General features: G+C 41.8%; 1 protein-coding gene across 18 annotated transcripts in view; it reads right to left on the bottom strand.

Moving 5' to 3' along the window:
* The window catches only part of NRXN3 (neurexin 3), a 1,555,579-nt gene that overhangs the window by 1,425,158 nt on the left and 103,390 nt on the right, over positions 1-27,031 (bottom strand). For all 18 annotated transcript variants that reach the window (XR_001512329.1, XR_001512328.1, XR_001512327.1 and 15 more), the window contains exon 4: positions 18,992-19,021. Coding sequence is in view for 13 of the 18 variants with exons in the window: in XM_006778842.2 (XP_006778905.1) it covers positions 18,992-19,021 (30 nt within the window). In the remaining 5 variants the exon portion in view is untranslated. The remainder of the gene's footprint in view (positions 1-18,991; positions 19,022-27,031) is intronic.

Here is a 27,031-nt window from a genome sequence, read left to right as displayed (position 1 = left end):
CTACAGTAGGAAGTCTGGGGAGGGTTGGGGGAGGAAAGAGATCAACCAAAGGACTTGTATGCATGCATATAAGCATAACCAATGGACACAAGACACTGGGGGGTTGGGGAGGCAGGGGAAGGTCAAGGGGGGAAAAAAGGAAACATATGTACTACTCTTTGTAATACTTTAAGCAATAAAACAAAATTAAAAAAAACGAACAGTTGGCCTCGCTTGTAAGATCATTCTAGGTGACAGCCTTAAAGACTTGCTCCTCCAGCCCGAGTCAGTTTGGCTCAGTGAATACAGCATTGGCCCGAGGACTGAAGGGTCCCAGGTTCAATCAAGGGAAAGTACCTTGGTTTCTCTGGTTGGGGCACATGCGGAAGGAAACCAATTAATGTGTCTCTACCACATCAATGTTTTCCTCTCACTCTGACTCTCCCTCTCCCTTTCACTCTCTCTAAAAATCAATGGGAAAATATCCTCGGGTGATGATTGATTAACAAACAAACAGAAAAGACTTGCTCCTCCAGAGCGTAGTCCACACACCAGCAGCATCATGGGCATCCCCTAGAGCAGCGGTTCTCAACCTGTGGGTCGCGACCCCTTTGGTGGTCGAACGACCCTTTCACAGGGGTCGCCTAAGACCATCCTGCATATCAGATATTTACATTACAATTCATAACAGTAGCAACATTACAGTTATGAAGTAGCAACGAAAATAATTTTATGGTTGGGTCACAACATGAGGAACTGTATTTAAAGGGCCAGAAGGTTGAAAACCACTGCCCTAGAAACTTGTTAGAAATGCAGTATCTCTGGCTCCACCCCATTCAAACCCTCCCCAGTCAGAACCTGCATGTTAACAAATGTCTAGATGATGCCTAGGCACACTGAATTGAGAAAAGCACTGGCCTAGAAAGCAGTTCTAGAAAGGTCAAGGGCAACTTTGTGGCTGAGGGCAGCAGCCCATTAAAGAGGAGGCTTTGCTTTGGAGGCCATACTGACCACATCCTTCCAACCACAGCACCTTAAGACTCATTCTGTTGTGCCTGCCACACTAGCTGCCCCTTTGAGAACTGTATTTAGCTATCCTCCCCTGCTATCCTCCCCTGCTATCCTGGGGCAGGTGGGAGGGGGGGTGGGAGGAGGGGTAAGGCAGGTGATGAGTGTAGCCCCCACAAGTCAGGGTGGAGCAAGCTAACATCAGCAGTGACACAGGAGAGGCACCACCTTAAAAGCCCAGACAAAATGTGTGGCTGGGAATTAGGTCAGTGTGCTAAGGGACAGCAGCTGATTAAGCAGCAGCTATAAAGAAAGACTGTGAAGGAGCAAGGCATTTGAGAAAGCGATATTTACTGAGAGCGACGCTGTTAAACACGCACTTGAGACTAGAGGGTGTCTCTCTCCGTGATCCATCAGTCAAGACCCACATCAGGTGACCTGCACAGAAGCCTGAGAGCCAGGTGGAAGGAGAAGTTTTTTCCCATCAGAACAGCTTTTACCTAAAGCAAGTTGGATCTGGCATTCACTCCATTTCTTTCGCTGTTTCGCTGCCTCCTTTCACATCAATGAGCTAAGATCCCCAGATGCTGACTCCTCGATTACACAGATGCTGAGATACCAGTGGCCTTCCCCTCCTAGCTCTCTGCTTCCAAACGGAGCCACTCACATTCCCTCCTTGTGGGATCAGACCACTTGACAGCCAGAGGGTGAGGGTGAGAGATAAACACCCAAAGTTTCCTGAATCCTTGTTGGGTTTGGCTTCAGATTTCTGAAATTCTACTTGGGTGTAGTTGGCATTTGCTACCCAATATCTATCCCCCTGTTCCCAAAATTTGGCATCAAATATCCAGCCTCCCCCTGAATCCCATGAGCTGCAGGAAAAGTCAGCTCTTTCCTCTAATTTTGAAATTTGTGACTCAGGCCTAAGATGCTGGCAAAACCCACCCCTCTGATTCTTATCAGAAATGAACATGTGACTTACATTGGTCCAATTAGTTTGAAGCCCCAAGATTTTTGTGGAATTTCTGGAGAAGAGAGTCACACTTTTTTCGTTGCTATGAACCAAAAGGCAAATGGAACAGCCTAGGAATGGCCGTCGGCCATCTCGGGATCATAAGGGAGGTAGCCTGCCCAGAAAGAAGCCAATACCAACAAAGTGAAGCCAAAAAATGAGTGACGTGAGACACTAGGTCTTGGTAATATCCTTTGAGTTACTAGGCTTTTCAGGAACTGAACCCATAAATTCTTTGTTGTTTAAGACAGTTGAGCTGCAAGTTCTGTTACTTGTGGCTGAAAGCATCCTAATTGACATACAAGATTAATAAATCTTTCCCTGCTGGGAAGAAAGATGATTTCTTAAGACAATTCTGGGTATATATTAGACACTCCCTAGCTGCCTTCTCCTTCCCCCCAAGAAAAAATATCAGCACCTCCCTAGCCCCCGCAAAAAAGGGGGGGGCTGGATAATGCCTTCCTGCATGCCCGACTCTCTGAAATAATAACCCCAAACTAGTTTAGGTTCTCACTCCCTCTTTCTTTTACTGGGAGTTTCTTCCTTCACTCCATCTAAGGATTTAAATATCAGAAGCAAACTGTCCACCCCACCCCCATTCTGCCTACCCCTCCAAGGCTGCACTCCCTCCTTCACTGTATTTAAAACGGGTTGGGGGAGCCTTTATTCTAATCCCAGTGCAATTCTCCCAGCTCTTTCCTAATCCCTCCACCTGTGAGATAATTGCTGGCATTTAGGGAAAAACTCAATAGTAATCACAGACTTGCACACAAAGACACAAAAAGAGGCAGATAAAATAGGAGAGAGAAGAAAATCACAAGCCCGAAATTATCCACACTCTGACATCCATTCCAGAAGCACAATGTGGCCAACAGCTCGCTCTCTATGGGCGGGCAAGGAATGAAGGAGCAGCTTTACGGGAGGGGGGTGGAGGGCACCTCAAAAATATCGGAGTTTTTATGGTTTCCATACACAGAGTACGATAATACGAATCTAGAAACTAAAGTGGGTTGTTCTCGTTTAACTGTCCCCAAGTCAGACACAAATAATAAGCAGATCTATTAAACATTAACTCCTGTTTATTGTCTTAATGCAACAAGAAAATTCTCTTAACCAATGCTGTCCCTTGTTAGGTGATGAAAAGGTAATGCAGTGATAAGAATAAAATAAAATCCTATTGAATCAGGCATTTGGCCTCACTTCGTCGACTCAGGCTAAGATCCCAACCTTGCTTCCAGCTTTTGGTTTATGGATGCGAGAGACTGAGTCTCTGAAAACAAAAGTTACAACAAAACCTCATGCGTAATGACTAGGTTTATAAACTATGATAAATGCAACACTCGTTTTAAACTATATAAAATTCAACAAAATCACTGCAGGAGCGTCTTACGCAGCTCCCTTTTTATTTGCTTTATTCCTTGGAACTTACTGTGTGACACTGTGTTCAGACTCACCTGATCATAAGAATCACTTAGACCTGAGGTTCTGCAGGGCTAAGTCAGGAACTAAAAGCCTTTAGTTTCACAAGTTCCCTGGATGATTCTTACGACTTTGGAAAACATTACTGCAACTCTGTGGGGTTTTGTCTAAATTGCAATACACATACGCACATGTATATTATAGAAAAAGGAATAGGCAGAAATTCTCTATTTCATAGACCATGGAGGCATGTTTGTTTGTTTGTTTGAGCAAAGGTAAGCTAGAGAAGATTATCAGGCATGACACAGGATGATGAATAGAATACACACACCCATTGGGACACCATACCCCATTCCCTTTCCTCCTGGACACATAGTTAGATTACATTTCCCCATCTCCTTTGCTAGTAGATGGGAACATGGAACTGAGTTCGGGCAAATAGTAAGTGGCACACACTACTTTCAGGCTTGACCCTTAAAAAAAAAATTCTCCAATTGCTCATTCTCTCTCTCTCTCTCTCTCTCTCTCTCTCTTTCAGAAATTTTTGTTAGCATTAAGCCACTGGGATTTTGAAATTGCTTGTCCTAGTAGCTATCCTATACCTCTTTTTTATCCTGTTTCCCAACCCACTCTCTGGGCTTTCACATCCAGTAAACACAGTTCATTAGGAAACAAGACACAAGTAGCTGCCACAGCAACATCAGTAAAATGTCCCAACCCCACAGGAAACCACTTATCTCTAGAAAAAGGCTCTCATGTTTTAAGTAGCATTTGGTACAGACAAAGCCCAAGACAAGAAAGAAACTATATAAATAGCTTTTTGGAATTCTTTGTGTAGGTGTCTTCTTCCAACTATATTGTGAGCTCTGCTTTAAGAACAAAAACTGATTATTATTCATTTTGTGTATCCTTTGTGCTCTATCCTTATTAAATTTAATTATACTTTTTTGTTACTGTCAACAGTAGAGGGAAGATATTATTCATTAAAACTGTAGCAAAAGCCAGACATCTTGTTATACACCTAACATGTGTTAGTTCATTTACTTCTCAAGTTAACCAAAAATAAACTAATGTATTATTTACACTATATTATATGCAATATTACTTAAATGTCTTATTAGGAATATATAATAATAAAAGCATAATATGCTAATTAGACCAGGCAGCCAAACGGCCTTCCGGACGTCCTTCTGGACGACCTTCTGGACAAAGCCAGGGCTGCGAGGTCCAAGGCAAGCCACCGCGTAGCTGCAAGGGCCAAGCCCCTTGCACAAATTTTGTGTATCAGGCCTCTAGTGTACTATAATAATGTATTATTACCCCCCACTTTCTAGAAGATGAAACAAAGGTTCAGTAAAATTAACTGAAGTGATATGTCATGAAGAATCAGTCCAGACTTTGAGGGCAGGCAAAACTAAGCTGACCTTGGTTGTGCTACCAGTCAGTAAGCTAATGTTTTTGTTTTCTTTCAAAAACAAATTTGTTCCTTCAGGACTAGTTTTATAACGTTGAACTTTTGTCTTCTCATCTATGAAAATGGGGAGAATGCCATGCAGTCATTCAGATATTTCTTTAAAGTGATATAGAAAATAAAGTTTAAACTAAATTTCCCTTAGGCCGAGGAGGAACTGGTAGAGAAATTGAAGAATCCTTTCAGACAAGGTAGACCGTTGCCAAGAAAGAAGAGGTGTTGGTCCTCATCCCCAAACAAACTGCAAGCAAGGACTGGCAGAAAAGCCAGGAAACAGAAATGCAACCGTCCCCCTCCAGGGAGAGCAGTCCTGTCTCTATCCACCAAATGGATGAAACAAAAATGCATAAAAGGCTTCCAGGGACCCAGTTGGCCAGAAAGGGTGTAAAGAATGCAAGGGAGAGTGAGCCTATGAATCCTCAAACGTATTTTTTTTCCTATTATTTTTGGAGGGAAGCCGAAAAAAACAGGAAGGGATCTGGAAAGTTGACAAAAATCATTATTCACACAAATTACTTTAACCTTGCCTAGGCAGTGACCTTCACACAGCCACTGGTTTCATGGCATTTATTTCGACAGGAGCTGATTTCACTATTACACAGAGATACAGAGCACGAGATAATACAACTAAATCGCTCTTGTAAATATTTAATATCATTGCCTTTCCTTTTTTTTTTTTCTTTTAACAAATCCTGATCAAAGCTGAACACACAGTAGAAAACACATTTTATTCTATCCTGGAAAAAAAGCTTAGTGCCCCTGCATTTATCTATCCAGTTCTCCAAATGACTTTGACACTTGAGAGCCTTTGTGATCAAAACAGTCTGAAGGAAGGCTATTTTGTAACAATTTAAGAACTGATTTTATGGCAGACCGACATCCCCCAAAGGTGCCTAATAAAAGGGCACTACATTTCAACCATCAGACCAACCCATGGTGAACCCTGAAGGAACAAATTTGTTTTTGAAAGAAAACAAAAACATTAGCTTACAGACAAATATTTCTTACTTGAGAAAAAAATGAATTTTCATTTATAGTAAAAAAATGTAAATAAAATTATTAAACTATTCTTAAAGGAAGTGGAGAAACTATTAAGCAACAGTTTGAAAATCAGTCCCGAGTGAATTTCTTCACAGGCATCCCCTCTTATAAACTGTCAACATGGGACAGTAAAAATTTAAAAACTGGGTGTAAAAAGCTTTTTCAACGGGTGTCCCATCTTACTTCAGCCAAGACAAAGCAGGGGACAGCAATCCAGAAGTGATACAGAGCATTATCCAATACTGAGTCAGTGGAACTGACAATTTCAAAGCTGGGATTGGATCAGTTTCTCGGGGCGGTCAGGTTATTTAAGAAACAACCTTGTTTCAAATGCTTCAACTCTGATATTTCCAGAACTCTGATATTTCCAGAATCTTTCCATAGTGATCTCAGCAGCCTGTAACAAATGCTACTCTCCCCGTGAAGAGGACTGAGGCAACTTGGTGGGAGGGGAAAGAAAAGGGCATTAGAAGGTCTGGGTCCAACCCCAATATCCCTACGAATTATCAGTGTAGCGATAAACACTGCACTTATGCCCTCTCATAGGTTTTGTCATCCACAAAGTTACTGTGGGAGGGACTAAAGCAGGGATGGGAACCTTTCTCCTGCCAAGGGAACCTGGCAGAAGAACATCATTCTCGGGCCATACAAAATTATCAACTTAAAAATTAGCCTGCTCTATTTGGTCAAACATTGAATTAACTCACCCCTGATGCCTTGGCAGGGCCAGACCAAATGATTTTGCAGGCCTTAGACTGCCCACGGGCTAGACATTCCCCACCCCTGGACTAATGGAAATCTAAGTTCTCTTTAAACTCTCAAGTTATATACTTCTGAGGTTTGGGGAAGCAAATCAGCACTTTTTAAAACAGAACTCTGAGTTCAATGTTTGTGTTATCTGCATGGTTCATATAGTTTCATCAAGTCATATAAGGAAATCCCAGAGCTCTCTGTGCACACAAAAAGAGCAAAGACATCCATCAAAGACCTAAAGAACAAACAGGTTTTATCAGGATTACTTTTGGTTATTGTGGGAGGCTCTGAGGGAAGAGGCCAATTGTTCCCTCTTGCAATGGAGGTACCTAAAGCCTTTCTACTCAAAGTATAATGGGATTTCCGGGAGGCTCGGGCTGTCAGTGTTACTGAACTCCACTAAGAATTATTGGCTCAGTGAGTCCTAGTGCCCATTCAACAAGCATGTACTGAGCCATTTCCACTCTGAGGCAGGCACTGTTATAGGCACTGGAGATACCATGGTGAATAACACAGATGTCACCCCTGATTTTACGGACCTTATATTCTCATGGACCACTAATTCCTTAGTGTTGTATTGTGCCATTTTAATTTGCACAGCACATTCACCGGCATGATATCAATTATTGCCCAGACAAACCTACCATGTAGGCATTTTACAGGTAAAAGACATGGAAACGCAAAAGGGTTACTTTGTTCAAAGTTCCCAGACCTCTAGTAATATTGACAAGATGTATTTGTGATGGTAACTAATGTTTCTTTATAGTAAATCTAAGTTCTAACAAGAGCCTTTCATATACGTTGTCTCAATGGTTCCTCCCAGTAGCCCTATGAAGTGGGTAGTATTACTGTTCCCATTTTACTTACTAGGATAATGAGGTTGAACAAGGTTACAATGCTTGTAAGTGTCAGGCACTAATATCAGTGCTTTCATCCACCATGCACCCTGAACGACCTCTTCCGTCATTTATCTCAGCGCTCTAATTATTCCCCAACTCTGACCCTGCATTCCAGTAATTCACACCTGGATATCCGGTTTTAGAGGCTCACTTGCCACATGCAACAATTCCTTTAGAACTCGGAACCTCACCCATAACAATTCTGCCCAAGGCCTTTGTAAATGACCTTATTGGTCACTTGGGAAAATGAGGGAGAGTATGGCTGGCTCAGCAAACTACATCTCCAGAGACCAGATTAATAGCCCCAAGCAAATGGTCTACTACAGATGGATCAATGGCTACCACTTCATGCTGAAGGAACAGCACATAAATAGGACAAAGTCCTCAGCCTTGCAAAGCGAGAGCCCACAAAATCCTCAGCTGAGCCAATGATTTCTAAACAAAGCACAAGTAATTCTTTCCAGGAGGAATTTATTTCACCTACATGTTCACTGACCAGAAGAAAAGCCAGTGAGAGCCAAACTCCCAGAGCGATAGAATGAATGCCCTTAGGCAGACCGTGGAAGAGTGATCACAACGGCTGCTCCCAAATTCTAAGCAAATAAGACTTAAAGTTCCTAGTGCTTTTCTCATCTTCAGCTGAGATCAGCTCTTCCTAGAGTTCCGCAGGCCATTTTCCCAAGCATTGCTTGCATACACTCTATCCGATATCCGTTTAAGTACTTAGGTAATACAAACTGGAAGTGTTTCAACAAGACTAGTGTCTTTAAAACTGCAGTTCTTTTAACATCTGTGTTACGCATTTTACCAGGAAGCAGTAATTTCCCCATTGAAACTAACCCATCTAAAAAACTACTCCCAATCAACACAGAAAATGTAATTAAAAGGATTCTTGAGTGAAGGCAATCCAAAAGCCTCTTTCAAATTCTACAGACATTACAACTTATATTGGACTTGGAGAAGATTTCAGAATTATCTTGTCCAAAATCTCTCAACTGATCACTAGTTTTAATTCCAGCTATTCTTATCCAAGATATAAAGTACAAAAAAAGGGGGGGGGGTGCTTCACATGAAATAAATGTGGGTAACTTTGACAACTACATTTTCTTTCATAGAGATTCATAATTTGCATTGTCATAACAAAGGTTCTGAGCGTTCCTATGGTTTAAAAACCTGTTTAATTTGTTTTAAACGTGTGTTTTGAGGACTTACTTTTCCCAGTACTTTTTTTTTTCTTGAAACATTATTAGCATTTCTCAAAATTCATTCAGAAGATGGCAATCTGGCTGAACACACTATATAATATCAGTTTCTGAAAGATGACAAACTTCTCTAAATACACCCTCATTCATATTTTTCCTTGGGGCCATTTTGAAACCAGATGATACATTAGTTTTAAAGCAATATAACATTAAAAACCTCTCCAGTTCCTCTAGACTTGAATAATAAGCCAATGGTTAGTATTTGAGCTCCACAGTCCTCCCATCAACTGCATAGCACACAAGATATGACATTGGACTACAAAACTCACATTATCGATTTCATGTTCAGAGATACCACCAGTAATTGGAGAATGTGTTTTTCGATGCATGTTTAAGCCATTTAGTAACTATTAACAGCAACATCAAGGAGCAACTGATCACAGTAGCAACACTAAGTTCAGTTTAAATATTTCAAGAAAATGAAATATTTTTTTGAAATATTTAAAAAAGTCCAGAGCTTTTCCTACCTTTGTTGTTTGATACACATTGTATCTTGTCCTGGGAGAAGTGTAATACACACACACATACACACTAGTACTTGAGGTTTTCCATTTATTTTTGGATAGTATCAAGACAAAGTATTATTCTCATTTCAGTAATGGATCTGCAGTCATTTGTAAGGCAGTGTCATTAGCTTATCTTTAAGTAAATATTTTGATTGTCAGCCAGCTCATTGCAAATAAGGTTCTTTTCCCAACACCCACTCCCGATGCAGCCAAGCCCACTTGTACATCCCTCATTTAATCATCTGTGTCTGTGCTAAAATATAAAATCATCCCGAGGAAGTCAAAGTACAGGGGGGGGGGGGAAAGCAGGCTTTCACCTAAAAGGGCTCCACAACACGAGACCTGGTTGAATTCCAGCCCTGGGGTCTTTACTATGCTACATTACCATAAAGCCTAGGAAACGAGCTATTACACGCCATCATCCCTCGTAACCGCGATCACAGAAAATAACACACTCACAAAACAGCATTAATTGTCCAAATTAGCAACCATTTCAAAGGCAGCTGTTCTTTCACTCTTAAATAGGCTCCAAATTTCAAATCTTCTCCCTGTATTGATCTATTGCTCTTACATACACACACACACACACACACACACACACACGATCCAAAGCCAAATGAATTTTTTAAATTTTCCTATATTAAAAAAATCCACACACACAAAGAAAACACTGTTTACTAAGCAACATGTTCCACCCCAATACTTGCTGTCATTGTTACAATTGGCTGGAACGCTTCCAACCTGCACAGAAGCACTTGTCACAGCTCCAGGTGAAAGGGCTCTGTTTTTTATGGTGTGTGGTGAAAAAGAGCAGTATCTCTTTAAGAGTCAACAGTAAATTAACTTGCCCAAAAGAGTGAAATAATTAGCAGTTTAGTAGCTTATTAAAAGGATGGCAAAGGCCAAGCTGCCATCTGGGATCTCCAGTTTCTTGTGATTGTTATTATGTCAAGATGTGGAAGTTGCATTAGCTTTCATGTCACCACGCCTGCCCTTACTTTGCATGTAAATTTTAATGAAAGATGCGGCACTTTTAAAATCAGACGTCCATCAGAAAGTGTTATTAGTCTGGCTTTTTACAAAGCATATGGTCTTCTCTACTTCTGCTGTTCTACTTGCCACTAAATGCCTTAGGAAAAAAAGAGAGAGAGAAACCCAATGATATCAATTAGGTATTCTCTTTGTGCAGAGGGAAACCTGAACATCTTCAAAAACAGGACCAAGCTACATTGTACCAAAGGGCAAAATTGTTGCCTCTATTCACACACAATGGACACTACAATGCTTCTGTCTCCCTTGAAGTTAATCCTATCGCTGAAAATGAAACGGATCTGGTATCTGCCTGCTGATTACTACATGGATACACACTGTTTTGTAGGGAGAAGAAGTCTATTTATTAAAAAGAAATGACAGAAAGGGGCATTGCAGAACCTCATGGCGGTGATGGGTACACTGCATACCTCAATCTGGATGCATGGGTATACATAGGTTACAAATCTTTAAGCTGCCCGCTCATGTGTGTGGATTTTATATGCTTTACACAGTATGTGTTAGCCCTCAATAAACAAACAAATAAGTGAACAAATAAATGAAAACTTCCCTGCATGTTTACACACAAAGCATATTCTCTTTTCTGAGAATTGAAAGGGTGAGTGATTTGACTAACTGAATTATTACCTGATAGTTTCTCTGTAAAATAAATTAATACAATTAATTTTAAAACTGCGTACATACTAGTAAGTTGAAAACAGAACTTAGCTGAGACTTTAGAAGGAGAGGTGGTTAGTGCTATTTGAAAGCCATTGCCAGACTCCTATGAACTGTCAGCAAGGTGTTAGAAGGCCGGTTCATCATTTCTTGGTCAGCCTGTGTCCTGAACACCTAGCACTTGGCTCTCTGTCAATATTTGTCCAATGCCGAGTAAACATTTCTTTCTAATGTAAAAGCCGATGGTCTGCTGAATTCAGATGCATATCACCCCAGAATGTATTCTTTCCAGGACACTACACATGGAAGCCACACATGAGAACATACTCAACCAGCGTAAATCTATGAATATGTATTTGGACAAACTGTACCTATACCCAGATACACATCCACCATCCTGCACACCTGAGAAGCAGACCATGGTGTAAACAAGCCTCAGCACATAAGGAAATACGCTTGGTTTGCTCTCCTGTTAAACACTTTTCCATCATGCTAACGTTTTCAATTCTTTATAAATGAGATGTGTCATAAGGATAATACAATTCAATCCAAAACATCCTTTACCTGTAGGTGCTATCAAAATTTATATGTGTACATAGATATCTATAGTTGAAAAGTATAGCTCCTGTAAGAGTCTGTGCAAGTAAATCACTATTCTTATTATCTGTGTGTAATCAATAAATCCAAATGATAATTGCATTGGAAATAAATATGGTGCTTAGAAATCTGAGAAATGTTTTCCTTTATATATTGTCAACTAGAATTTAATTGAAACATCCATTGATCCACAGTACATTTTATTAATAAATCTACTCTTCACATTCACACATTTTTTAAAAAAATGTTCTAAGAAACAACTGTTCTAAAAAACATGTCTTTGGTGTCCAATAAAAGTTTCTAAACGAGGAAAAGGAGAAAGAACACTTTTCATATTTTTAAAGCACCATTTTAGAAACATCACTGTCAGAAACACAGAGTTGATAAAATCGGGCAATTATACTTATGTTTAAAATAAATCTATTTTCCCCCTGCAGACTTTCAAAACATTAGAAGGAGGGGGAAAAAAAACATGGAAAACAGGCTTCTTTAAGAAACAAAGTGAATTTATTCATTGTCAAGAGGACAAATCATTGGTGGGTGAAAAACAGATGAGGCAAGAGATGGAAATGTAATATTGCTCCTATTTCATTATAATTGGATATTTATAGAGCACAGATGAGTTTATTTTCATAATTAGTAACTGGCATTGCATTTACTAATTTGCATAAACAGTTGGCTATCAAAGCAGTAACTTATTTGCAGGGCTCTCAAGTCCTAGCAGGGATAAGAGGGGGGGTCAGCTCCTCAAATCAGCTTTTTAAATGTCATTACCAGCAAAATACAATCTACATGAAATCATGTTCAAGTTCATGTAGCTTGATGATCTCTTTCCCATATGGCCAATGTTCAGTATTGGACAGCCAATGGTCAAATCCACATGGGGAAAACTACAATAAATAAATCAGAAGGGGTTTCTAAATTCTGAAGGATTAAAGTAGATCTCAGGTTCAACACTAACTAGTCCAGTAAATAGAGAGTTCCATAGAGCAAAAGAAAAAAGGGAATTAAATGCCCCCAGTCACCCTTACTATTCAAAAATCGTGCCAGTTCTTGGCAATTGTCAGTTACTTCTCTTGCTGGTCATTCTCAACATTCTCATATCTTCCCTTGCTTCACAAAACTTTCACCCAACACATGGATCAGGTTCCCTGGCATTAACGCCAAAGACAGAACAGATTCCTGGTGTCCTGACCACTGCTAGTAACAAAGAGAAAATTAATCAAGCATGTGCCAGCGACTACCTCCCACTATTGACATTCCACCAGAAATCTTGGAGGAATATTTTACATCGCCCTTCTCCTCAAGCCAAAGGGCAAAAACTTGTGGTCCATGGGCCGAACCATTTGTGTGTGTGTGCGCACGCATGTGTGTGCATGTGTGTGCACATGTTTGTATGTGTGTATTTATATATGCATACAGAAAGACAGAAAAATGCTATGAGCTGATGTTTTTATTTTTTAAATCCAATTCTGGGCTTCTCTTAAGGACCTGGTGACATTGGGCATGCGTTCTTGCATGGCAGCAATCAGCTGGAGCAGAGTAGAGGCTGTTGCCTTTGACAAGCTTTCTGCTCTCCACTTTGCCACAGTTCCCACCCTTCCCTATTGTTTCTCTTACACTTGGATTTTTCTTAGGATGGGATCTGCTCCTTGATGATACCTATTAGGCCCCTGAAGACATTTGAGTCTTCAACACCTACTCCAGGTTCAGTTTCAAGGGAAATTATTTGGTAACCCAACCCAGAATGGGCAATCCCCAAATTAACAAGAAAAGGGGCAGGGAGGTCAAAACACACTCTAGACACTTAAACACAGGCTGAAAAGAATCAGATTAGAAAAAAAGCTGACCACAGCTGGCTGCTGAATAACTCCTTTGGTCAGCCACTTTGGGGGAAAGTCACATTTGTTTTTGGCTCAATGCAACCCAATGGTCTTGTCAGTGTGGTGCTTATCATTGTAGCCTAAATATGCTGTGAATTTCACAATTCTTCCCAATGCAAGTTTACTGCTTCATGATAGCTTTAAACAATGACAGAATCTGAGGCACTCTTTTCTCTGACAAGCTGCTAAGAATAAATCCAAAGACCTTTCCACTTTTATTCTGGGGAAATCAGCGACCATTTCTCTCTGTCACTTGTACACACAGGCCAAGCGAGGCCTGGGAGGAGGAGGGGACTGGAGCCAGAACATCTGGCCTCGCTCCATGACCCCTGGGGGCTCCTTTGCTCAGTAGGTTGGGGTGATAAGGGTAGCGGCAAGAGGCAGAGGTTGGTATACAACTCTGGACAAAGTATTGATCTAAGGGTGGTGTGGGTAACAGATGGCCAAGACTCAGCCTCTGTCCTTTAGGGAGGTGGTGGGGGGTGGGGGGACTGAAACACATGAGTAATTCTGTTTCAAGGCAGATTGGCATAGGTACTTTATAACAGAAGCACAAAGTCAGGTGGACCTAGGAGGCTTGGGTCTTAAAGGATGACCCAAGGTCATCCCTGGGTCCAAGAGGGGCCATATAGTGTGGTTAGGGGCTCAGATTCTGGGTTTCTTTTCCATTTATTAGCCAGCTGACTTCAGTTATTAACCTCTCTCCAGCTTATTCTACTTATCCATAAAGCAAGGCTAATGCCATCACCTACCTCATAAAATGGTTTTAAGGATTCAGTGTGACAAGGTACCTGAGCACATGGCACAATGAATGGCACATGGGAAATAATCAGGGTCAGCAACAGCAGCCAGAGAAAGTAATAAGATCCCCATGTGCAAAGCCTAAAACCACGAAACACTTCTATCTTATGGGATGCTTTAGGTGATTAGAGAAATAAAACAAGAGAGATGGAGTGAGTGTGGGGAGGAGGAAGGGAAACTGACTCTGATGTTGTCTCAGAGAAGCCATTGGGGGAGGGACAGGTGACACAGCTCCATGTGCTTCAGAAAGGTTGAGTCCTGGGCAAATGAGGTGGCTTTGCCTATGAGGACATCCTGGCACCTCGGATTGAGCAGAGTAGAAAAGTGGGGGTTACAGCCAGATGGACCCTTTCAATTATTATTGCTCTTCCTCGTCCCCCTTTCTCACCTCCTTTCAAAAGGTACCAAGCTCAAGTTGGGGCAAGGGTCTCCACGACAGACTTCTGAGAATGAACCCAGCCATGATTCGCATAAAAGGAGCAGTCAGTCAACAAACCCAAAGTGAAAGGACTGAGCTGCTTCTGAGGTAAAAGTCCACAGACTAGTCATCAAATCAGCATGCTCAATAACCTGTCAACCCTTCTTTCTTCAACATCCTCACGCCAGAATTCACATTTCCTACTTCTCTCATCAGCCAATCTTGGCAGGAAGCAGGAGCACCCAGCTTTGCAGACATGGGGGCTGCAGAGTCAGGCAGGAAGAGGGGCGAACCAATCCAGATACATATTTATAATGTATCAATTAACTTCTCCTTTCTCTCCTGAACAGCTAATCCAATTTGAGCTGGCGATCCAGGTGCTCTGGGCTCAGGTCCCTGACAGCTTTGATTAGGAATGGATGAGTGAGCTGTGCTACCCAAGTTAGGAAGTGCCGAAAGGCATATCAGGGCATTAGGGCAGCCTGCCTGCTCAGTGCCTCTCCTTTCTTAGGAATGGATGAGTGAGCTGTGCTACCCAAGGTAGGAAGTGCCGAAAGGCATATCACGGCATTAGGGCAGCCCGCCTGCTCAGTGCCTCTCCTTTCTCCCCCACCACACACACACACACACACACACACACACTGCCTACCTTGCAAACGGTGTGCTCTGTGAGTTCAAATCCAGTATTATCTCTTTCTCCTTACGATGCATTGCCTCTCCTGTGTTCTTCTACAATCTCAGTCCCACCAATCTTAGCTCATCACCACATCAGAAAATTTCCACTCCCCAAAATACAGGCAAAAAATAACTATCTCCAGATTTTACATTAGATAATATTTCAAGCTATTCACCAACCCTCTTCTCTTTCTTATGTAGCATCCTTCCCTCACTGATGTTATCCCCAAATTCAGCAGTAATGGAAGCAATGGTACATCATTTCACATCTCCCTGTTCCCTCCATTATGTTTTTTGAGAGGGATTAGTAGAATATTCTGCATTAAGTAGACTATGTCTTCCTCACACTGCGCAACCACTTTCAGAGTCCCCCATTCCTTCGAGAACCAGAACACCATAATAGATTTGGCTCCTGGATTTAACAGGAATTGGGCCAACTGGGAACCATCCCCAAACATCCAACAGTGCACTGAAGGGAAATGATAGCATTGGCTTTGGGGTTTTTTGTTTTGTTTTTTAGTTGTTAAGAGCACTAAGTTATCCTTTGGACTGTATTCATCAGAATCAACAATTCCCCTTGGGTACATGAATATTTCAGAAGGCAGATTGATTATATAATGATAAAAATAAAATGATCACTACCTTTACTTCTACCTACAGAAATGAAGTGGAAGGTCCAATTAAGTAGAGGAAGCATGGTGTCCACCATGGAGGAGGCAAGAGAGAGAGAGAGAGAGCAGCGAGAGTAAAACATCAGGACACTGCAAACACACAAAGAAATGTAACACACATAACAAAACCCCACAACAGTAACAGCAACAGCACAACATTCTGAGAAGGCAGCACAAAACAAATCCATAATGTGATGCTTAAACAAGCCATAACAGTGGGACCTGCTTCCATCTGTGGCATGTTTAAGCTTTCTCCCATTAGAATCCCTTGTCCCATCCTTGGAAACAGGACCACATTTTCATGCACAAGCACTGCACAGCCACATGTATGTGAAATCGCACACACTTAACCAATCTAAAATTGGCCAGGGAAAGTCTCAGAGAAGCTGAGTTCTGCTGTATTTTCCCAACATTAACAGGATCATGAGGATCAAGAGTGTAACATACATGTATGGAGGGTGCACACACAACATATATCAGTATTTCCACACATATTTATGTACATCAAAAACAAAGTCTGGAGATTCCAAGGGTACCAGACAGAAATCTCTTTCATGTTGAAGGGATAAGGACAAGGACAAGGAAAGGAGTATTAGTGGGAAGTAGAATTGGTTTCTTAGTTAACCATCACAGGGCGAGCACAGACAAGAGGCTGGGAAATGGGGGGGAAAATTAGAGGAGGAGGAAAGTAGTTAAAGGACCTTCTAAAATGCAGATTAAACTGCCAGATTAAAACTTAAAATCTCAGAGGCACTGCCCACCCAGAAGAATTCTGCTTCCTTTCGTGAAAGCCTCTCAAAGGGGAATTCACAATATTCGTGTCTGTCACTATTTTACTGCCTAAAGACTCTTTTCCTAGAAGATACCTGACTTAACCCCCCGACTATGTGCACCTGGGTGTGCCTGAGTTCTTTTCTCATGCACACATCAATCTGGGTGCCCAAGAGAAGCTCAGTAGTGAACGGAAATCAGGCAAGGTTTGCAATAAAAGTTCTCCACATGCTTTTCATACCATCGTTGGGAGTTAGCCCTCCAAAATACCTGTGCTGCATTAGTGGGTCTGAAACAAGCCTAACTAAGGTTAAAGAAGTCCCCACCAGCCTGTCCCATCTGCCTAGACTCCATCCTATGGCATCAGCCATAAGATGCACTCAGACTCTAAGCCACTATAAAAGCAGGGAGGACCCCTAAAGGGCAACTGGGATCACCTGTGAGAGAATATAAAAGGGGGTCTTCTCATCAGGACTCTGAGGGCCTACTTTTTCTAGTGTAACTTATCAAAATTGGGCCAGAGAATTTCAGCAATTCATAGAGCTCAGATCCACCCACTTGGTAGAGTTGTGCTTAACTTTCTCAAACTGCCTGGCCACTAGGTCAACTAGTAAATCCCCCACTCATTCCCATTTCATAGTGGCCTGCTGTTGGTAGATAACTTTGCCTTATAGGCAGGTAACGTCACCTGCAAGAATAGAGAGGCTTCATGCCATCCTCTTCCAGAGCTCCATGTAACACCTGAAAATTCACGTGACTGCCTCCCTCCAGGTCTGCTCTTTGACACCTGCTCTATACGAGACAGTGCCTTCATTGAAAGTCCAGAGTCCACATCATGGATCTTGCTCAGGTCTGGAGGATGCACTTGTATTGGGAAAGTGTGCTTCCTTCTCAACCTGCCTTATCATTTAGGATGCCCTCCACTGCCCACCTCTGCAGCTACCTGGACACCATAAAAATTTTTTCTCAGCCCTGGGTGGTTCCTTGATCTGATCGGACTCCCCTTTGTGGCAGCACCACCTGATGGATCCAATGTAAGGAAGTAAGGGTGGGAGGAAAGGTAGAGAAGCCCTTCAGTGCTGCCCCACCTTTGTCAAGAGATGAAGGAAAACAGAACAAGGAAGTATCCTTCCTTCCCCTTTTCTTTGGTCCTCCAAAATGGGCACTGAGCCCCATGGGTATTTGAGGTGGGTGGGGGGTGGGGGGGACAGAAAAGAGATTAAAGTATAGTCTTTCTATGTCAGAGCAAGGCAGGTAGCCCAATCTTGCAATCATCCCAAGTCTCAGAAGGAACACAATGGTGGCAATTGAACAGCAAAGGAAAAGACAATTTTAAGTAGGCTTAGTTCTCAAATCCTGATTTAGGCTGATAATGTGGAAAATTTTTATTTAGGAGAAAAAGGCTTCATTCACAGCCCACCCTGTGCTTCGCTGAGCTGAATTTCCTGCACAGTTCATTCCCTGCATATTTGAATATTTTAGGTTGCAGATGCTGAATTCACAGATCTTTATATGCAGTTTTCTTCAGGGTGTATAATGAGTTAGAATCCTGCCACGAGGACATTAGCATGTTCTCTTGGTGGATTTTGCTTTTGTACAAAACCAAAAACAGTCAACCCCCAAGGGCTGCCTTTCACCATGAGGGGCTGAAAGTCATTACAAAGGGCAGTGGGGATGGAGGGGAAGGCAGAAAGCAAACCTTACTCAGGGTGGAATTCTGGGAGAAGCCCAGCTCCTCTCCCCCAACCCCAGCATGGGGCGTGGGGAGGAGCAGGAGGAAGTTAACCGCTCTGCTGCTCTGAAATTAGCTTCATTCACCCCCATTACCGACACCGTCATGCCTTGTTTCATGCTTCCCTCTCAGAGGCAGCCCTGCAGGGCCAGCGACCCGGTGACAAATGTGCAGAATGGCAAAGCCAAGGAGACGATGGGGGTGGGAAACCAGGATGCATCGGGAAAGGTGCTCCCACCACAAGGGGCTCTGCCGCCAGCCTGGCCCGGGATGGGAGGAGCAGGCAGCAAATGGCCTGCAGCGATGATGAGGGTCCGAGCCACCAGCCAAAGGCACAAAGGCAAGCGATTGGGGCAGCTGTAGCACCACAAGCAAAACACACCTACCTTGTTCACTCATCATGAGATGGGAGAGGCCTTGAGGAAAGAGAAGACGGGAAAGGGGGAGTTGGAGAGGGGAAGGAGAAGGAAAAAAGAAAGAAGACAAAGTTAGAATTCCGAATGCAATGCAATGCAATCTTCTCTTAATTCTTGAGTGGAGGGAGGGGTGGCACACACACTCCAGACCATGCAGAGGGACTAAGGCCCGCCTTCCCGCTGCTGGGCAGAAAGGCCGGCTCTGCAGCCTAAGACAGGCTTCCATTTGCTGAGCTGTTCTGGGCCTCATTCACGAGAACTCCCACACTGCTTCCTGCCATAGGCAGGATCTGAGATAAATCTATTAACGCTGAGGTCCCTTGGCAAAGAGACTCCAGATGCCAGGCAAAATAGGTTTCTTTCTTTTAAATTACTTTTAATAGTAATACATGGTCACTGTAGAAACTTTGGAAAATTCAGAAAAGAAAAACATTAGTTATAATCTCACCATCCAGAGATAACTATCCAACTTTTTTTCGTTTGAGATGCAGTATCCTTTTCTATAAAAATTGAATGATACTGAACGCACCAAATGAGCTCCTGCTTGCAAGAGCTGCATAGACAGCAGGAAACAATGTTCTGCTGTCCCCTATTGCCCTCTTCTTAGCTCAGTGACAGCCACACCCTCCTCTGCTTCTCCACCACCGTCTTCTCCTGGAAAGTCCTCACCTGTGATCAGGGAGGTCCAGCCCAGCGCTGAATGGGTTAAAGAGGGACCACAATCCCAATACACAAAGAGCGCAACCTCTGGCTATGTTCTCACGGAAGTCAAACAAGGTTATTAAGAGCTCATTACTTCAAGGGAAGTACAAGCTCTGATAAATCAGTTACAAGAAAAGATTTCCAACTAGTAAGCAACTGTACCAGTTAGTTGCTCATCCATGGCTTTTATTATTACTGGAGATATTTGACAAAATCCAGATCACCCCAGAGAACCTTTACCCAAAGTGAAATTTAGGGATATATGGGATTAATAAAGGAGAAAAATCTCTGAAGTATGGAAATCTCTAAATGTTTTTGGAGATTACTAGCCATTTAGAAAAGTAATCAGAGGCAAAATATGGGTCAAGCAACTGACTTTTAAAAGATCAATGGTATATTAAATACATAGATAGATACATATGCCATAAATGTCATGGAGTCTATTTTTTTAAACAAATTTTATTAAACTATAACCATATTTTAAGTGCATATTTCTGGCATTCATTTCTCGAGCCCTAGGATTAATATCCATGAAAGAATGGAATCATGCCAAAGCAAGTCATTCTCATGATTGGTTTTGTTTGTAAAAAATTAATTTTTGGTCTTTTATTTGGAGGGGATAGCAGAGAGAGAGAACAACGGGCCCTGGATTTGGCTAAGGGAAACTTCGGCAGAAGTCACCATTTCAAAAATGTCTGATATTTCTGGACCAAGCCATCGCCTTCAGCATCCAGACCAAGAGTACTAAGGGAGAGGGTCTGGGAAAGGCAGGTGGAGTATGTAGAAAGGTGAAGGGGAACAGATAGGTATGTAAATTCAGTAGGTGACTATTCACAGGAGGGTTGTAAACATTGAGAAATGAGAATAAGGAAGATTCAAGGAGATACCTAAGAGTGAAACAGAAAGTTAAAAATGTAGGAAGAATAATATTGTATTATAGACTTGAAACTTAAATGTTCTCACCACAAAAAGAAATCATAATTATGGGATGGGATGGAGGTATTAGCTAATGCTATGGTGGTAATCAGTTTGCAGTTTATAAATGTATGAAACCAGCACATATACCTTAAACTTACATGGTGTAACATCTTAATTTTATCTCAATAAAGCTGTAAGATTAATATTCTTTTAATTTAAAAATGAAAGTACAAACATTTTGTACCTGTGAGTAAAGATGATTGGCAGCTGGGAGAAGGAGTGAGTAGAAGTGAGGTGGTGGTTTAGTCTTTATCTGACCCAAATAGATATTTCAGATATTTACCAAATGAAGAGTAAGCAGGACATTGGGTAGTCAGAGAATAGTCAAAGCCCTGGAGAAGCTCCTACAGTGGGGTCCCATTTAGGGGCTACACATGTGTTTCTTTAAAGTAGTATTTCCCCAAGTGTATTTTACTGGCCACCTTCATCAAACACATGGGGATGCTTATTAACAGTGAAGATTTGGGCCACACCCCAAATCTAATAAATCAGAATCTTGTGGAGGAGGTGGGGGGAAGATCTGAATGTGAAAGGGCTTGCCCAAGTGATTGCCATACTTACTAGAACTTGAGAGAGCTACCCCTTGAAGTGGCATATAATTCAAATTTTGTTAAAGTAAATTTTATGATAAATGCAGTATTGGATAAAGAGGCATTGGATATTTAATGGAACCCTGCAGTGGATCCTTTTGCAAAAGGAAGAATCCTTTTAAAATGCAAATAACCCACCACCTGTGTCTTTAAAATTCAAATATGTACTTAGCAGGTTTTATTAAGCTATATATGTAGTGGCAGCATTGCAACTCGAATCAAATGTTCATATTCTTCAACTTATAAAAATCTTAAATAGAAATATTAGGCCAAGAATGCAGATCAGGGATCCTGATGTCAAAACTCTGGTGTTGCAGGCAATAAAGCAAAAAAGAACATGAAGAGGAATATACGGCAGGAATATATGGGATACAGCATGAGGGAGCAGAGAAATCTAGTAACCATAACACAGCTTGAGTTTTATTTTGCTTTTTGAGAAGGGAATTTTATTCCACTTTCAAGAGTTTTTACATCGCCCTGGCTGGTTTGACTCAGTGGATAGAGTGTTGGCCTGCGGACCAAAGGGTCCCAGGTTCGATTCCAGTCAAGGGCATGTACCTTGGTTGCGGGCACATCCCCAGTAGGGGGTGTGCAGGAGGCAGCTGATTGATGTTTCTCGCTCATCGATGTTTCTAACTCTCTATCCCTCTCCCTTCCTCTCTGTAAAAAAATCAATAAAATATATTTTTTTACAAAAAGAGTTTTTACATCAATATCATCTCATGTACAAATTCATCAATTTGACCTATCCTCATAGCTGTGGGTTTAAGAACTGGAAACCAAGAATTCTAGAGACTCCAGGTCTTTTCTAAAATTCTGTTGCTAGCCCCCTTCTATTCCAAAACACTTTTTAAAAAAATAATTGCAAAAATTAGAAAGCAACCGAAGTATCTTCTATCTAAATGTCACACCCTAGCTGGATCTAGGGGCCATTCTGGATCTCAAGAAGTCTGCTATTTTTTACCCTTCCCCTCACTCTTGCCAGAGCTATATTCCACCCCTCTGTGTCTGTCTATTTGTGTGGTGCACAGATTCTCAGGGTACATATAAGAACAAAAGGAGGAAAAGATCACCAGTAGGTAAGACATACAAAGTTGAAATTGCCTTAGAACAGACTGTAAATCATATGTAAAGTTTATACAAAATATACCTATGGCCTTCTAAATTGCATGATATCCTTGGGGGAAGCCCCTATGGAGCTAGTTGCTTTTGCATCTTGGGAGAATGGAAATGGCTATGAAAGCAAAGCCATTTGTAAGCGGCTGTGGCCATTATGAAGCCTGTCATGGTAATGACTAATGCAGAGAATAGGAGCCATTTACTGAAACAGGAAAGAGGAAGATGCAATGTTCAGGGACCAGGCCAGAAGGTGAAGGCCTTCATCATGTAAGCTAATACTGTCTCCCCTTCAAACCTATACTATCCCACCCACCTCAGATAATTTTCAATCCATCCTTCCTTCACTCTGGCTGGGAAATGGGGGAAAGTATTTCAGGGGAGGAAGGAAGTCACTCATGAGGAAAATATAGATTCAGGGGTAAAAAAAAAAAAAAAGCAAGTTATCTGCCAAAGCTTTTCTTTCATCCACTCTCAGGGTAACTTTTATGCCAGTATAAAATCTACATATATCATCTCTTTCTCCACACTGAAATAGAGAAATTAAATGTCACTAATTACAGCAAGTGCCAAGTGCCAATGTTGAATTCTTATGAAGCCACAAGGACTTTTGAAAAGAGTAATTATAAAAAATCAGAAGGTAATAAAAACATTCATTCTAGAGGAACTAAGGGGCTAGTGAGGGTGATAGAGGGTGGAGCCTGAGAAAGAGAGAAGCCACAAGTGACCACTTCTGTAGGGTGACCGGGAATTTGGAAAAGAGAGAAGGGGGAAAAAGAAACACTTATCTTAGCATTTTAAGCACTTAAAAGAGAGGGAATTCAGTTAACTTGGCAAGAATTCTAACAGTAATAATATTTGTTGACTGTGTACTATAGGCAAGGCACAGCTATGTGTCATCTCATTAAACATCACTCTATGGGATAGACATTGCTATAATTTCCATTTTACAGATAAGCAAAGCAAGGCTTAGAGCCCAAGTCACACTATTAGTAAGGGGTGAAGTAAGGATTCTAAGCCAACAGATGGGCTCTCCAGGCTGTGATGGTAACCATGACACTAGCTATTCTGTCTAATTTGGTGCTGGTAGAGAAGGAAAGACACGTGTCTTAGAGAATTCAGGAGCAGAAATAGTGTCTGGGCATCAATTTGACTTCATCCCTGACCCTGGTGGAGCATGATATGAGGAGCAGTTGGGGAATGCTTCTTATAAACAGCCACCATCTTCCTCACCTCAATTTCCATCCCCAGATTCTACTAAAACATAAAGCTTTTCTTTTCCTTCCCTAGGTCATTTCTTGAGGTTATTAAGGCACTTTCCTCATGAAATGGAAATCTGAATACAAGACACACTCAGGCTCCTCAATCATTGTCATTCTCCTGTGTGTGAGACCATTAGGAAGCCAATGGAGACCTGTCTCCAATGATAGGGGTAATGCAGGGACATGAGAATAAAGGAAGGACAGAGACATGCAGTCTCAGTGTGGGAAGTTGGTCATTGAGGGCAGGAGGGAAGGCACAGGGGATGGGGTGGGATTGGGAGAAGAATGCTTGAAGGGAAGAGGTGGGATCCTCCACCTCTTCCACAATTACGCCTCAGACCAGCCCTTCCCAGGCAACTCCCCGACCTTCACTGTGAACTTTGGTTTCCTTGTTCTACCAGGGGTTCATCAGTAGCTTAAAGGGGAGCCTAAGTTTGTTCAACATTTTGATCAATAACTTGCTTGAGAACACTCGTGGCGTGCTATCTTATTGTGATGAACTAAAGCTGAGGGGAATAGTTAATTTGTTAGATATCAGAATCAGGGTCCAAAAGAATGTGAATAGGCAAAGGTGAAATGTAATTTAAAGGAAAAATGTAAACTCCAGCACTTAAGCAAAACACCCTCAAGTCCCCGCAAATAAAAAGAAGTCAACAGTTCCATCTCTTCTCAGCACTGACTCTACTAAACCTAGGCTTTTTGGTTCAGAGAATGGTGCAATGTATTAGGAGGGGCATGAACCAGGTGAGGTGCGTCCGAAGAATAATCAGAATGGTAAGGACTCCAAAGCAGGTCAGATGCTGAATGGCTGAAGGAAGTGCTACACACAGACCAAATAAGAAGGAGTTAGGTAAGGACATGAGAGCTGCCATTAAGCATTTTAAAAATTGCACCTGCAAGACAAAGGAGCAAGCACATTCTGCAAGAATAGTAGGTCCACAGAAGAGATTCAGAGTGGGGTTTTGGAAGATAACTACCAAAATTCCAATCCAACTCGAAGACTCTATGCTTCTATGAAGTATCTTGTTCTCCAATGAGGTCAAATAGCTATATGAAACATCTGATATTTGACTGGTTTTTACCTACAAAATGAGCATTTTACATGGTTCAAACTAATACCACCCATAAAAGGGTAGGCACTAAAGAAAGCTTCAATGAATCACCTAATGCCAATTGTGAGCCCCACTCAGGAAGATCACCTGTTTACATATGTGATTTTGGCTTTTCTACAAGCCTTGCACAGTACTGGGGTTGAATTGAATATTTGAAATGATTATGATGATGGTTGCCAGAAAAGAGTCTGTTGCTAATCCTCCAAGACAGGTGCTACCCAGGTCCAGCCTCTAGGTTTGCCCTTCCATGATGCCACCGTGTTCCATCCTCACCTCTAAGCCCTAACAGCCCGGGGGCTGGACAGAACAGAAAGTATTTCTTCCAGTGTCACCCATGAAGCAGCAACAGATTCTGTGTGGCATAATCATAGGGTAGAGGTAAGAGTGTTGGCAGCATCTTCCCAATTGATTCCACCTCTTTAGAGGGGGAGGAGGGTTTTCTCACATGGGAATAGCATAAAAGGAAGAGAGATGAAGGCAGTCATGCTTGTTACTCAAAGGGTTAAAGGATCAGAATTATGACTTTTAGAAAAATCTTCCCAAAGAAGAAGTCTTTGATCTGCGACTTGTCATGAACTTCTCTAAAATAGCTCTTCAATCACTAATGACATGAAGCAGGAAGAAACACCTGATGTGCTAGATGAAAGAACTATACCCTAATAGATCGTGGCATGCTGGATTTTAAAAATCCAGGGCTGAATTGAACAAAATCAAAGAATGATCCCAAGTTTAAATCAAATAAGCTATTGATTACACAGTGCAAGAAGGGTAGAGGATAGCTTAGCAGCAGTTCAACATAATACTATAGTCATTTTTAAAAAAGCTAAGGTGCTTGCTATCATCATTAATAGATGTAGGGTGTCTAGAAAAAAGGGAGTAATGAAACCACTCTGTAATGAACTGGTTGGGACATATCCACAATACCATATGTGATGTGGGCATCCTTCTTTGGAAAGAATGCCCCCCAAAAGGTCATTTTTAGAGAACAATGACCTGGGTTATAAAAAACTAAAACCTTTGTACAGAATGCCTAAAGAAACTGGAGATGCTTTAAGCTTTAGAAAAGAAAATCCTTAAAGACAAAAGCCCTGTCTTCAAACACTGGGAGTGTAATTAGATCTATTCTGTGTCTCCAAGGGCTGGAAGCAATACAGGTGGTGAAAACTATAGTGACTCAGAATAATGAAGAACTTATGAACACTCAGTGCTGTTACAATGGAACGGAATGGCTAAAGGAGTAATGTGTTGTTCATCACTAAAGGGGTTCAAGCCAAATCTAAATAAACTCTTATAGGAGAGATTCAGAAATTAGGTACACAGAGAGCCTTGACAAACTTTTGGGTCCTTTCCATTCCTGAAATGCTGGTTTTAACAACAAAGCTTCATGAGCACATATAATATGGCAGGTGGAGGGGATGCAGGCATAGAAAAGTTGTCAAAGAATAAGACATTCCCTGTCCTTCAGCAGCTCACAGTGGCCAATGAGGAGCATGTGGGGAATAATATGTAGTTGACTATAGTGTATTATGATGATGACTCTACCAGTCCCATGCCCTCAGTGCCATGGGAGCCCAGACAAAGAGATCATTTATCCCAACCTGCCTTAATGTATGTAGGGTATAAAATAATGGTCAAGACTGAAACTTTCCAGTCCTTTCACCTTTGGGCTCACTTTTCTTTAAAACAGTGGTTCTCTAACTTTGGTCATATTGGAATCCCCCGGGATCCCATTCATTAGCCCTCCGGGTGATCTGGCTGCTTACCAGAGTTTGCAAAAACAATGCTCTCAATAATCTAAACCCTGGATTTAAATCCCATCTCTCTCTCTCTTAATAGCTGTGGGATTCTGAGCAAGTTAACTTTCCTGTGCCTCTTTCCTATAAAATAGCTTCCTCCAACTTGTAAACTACCTTCTCAGCATCACCATGATAATCACCAGAAGCCACATATGGAAAGCATTTAGCACAGTTCATGGCACATGGGAAGGGCTTTTCGAGCTTGTAGTCCTTGCTGTCATTATTAGGAGACTGTAAATCTAGGCCCTCTCTCCACCTCACCCCCCTTCTCTCGTCAACACCAGCACTAGCAGCTTCCATGCCAGACATCCTCAGATACCTCCCACCATGGTCAGAGTTCCCAAAAGGGCACCCACTGTCCTTAGCTCTCAATTGCATTCCATCCCCTCATCCCAAATTCTTTCCAGACCTCCGTAGGCAGGTCTACAGATGGGGAGGGGCTCCGTGGTTGCCA

Source organism: Myotis davidii, unplaced genomic scaffold (assembly GCF_000327345.1).
Source record: "Myotis davidii unplaced genomic scaffold, ASM32734v1 scaffold309, whole genome shotgun sequence".
Classification (NCBI taxonomy): domain Eukaryota; kingdom Metazoa; phylum Chordata; class Mammalia; order Chiroptera; family Vespertilionidae; genus Myotis; species Myotis davidii.
Note: the sequence above shows the minus strand (reverse complement) of the source record. Positions and strands in the feature narration are given on the sequence as shown.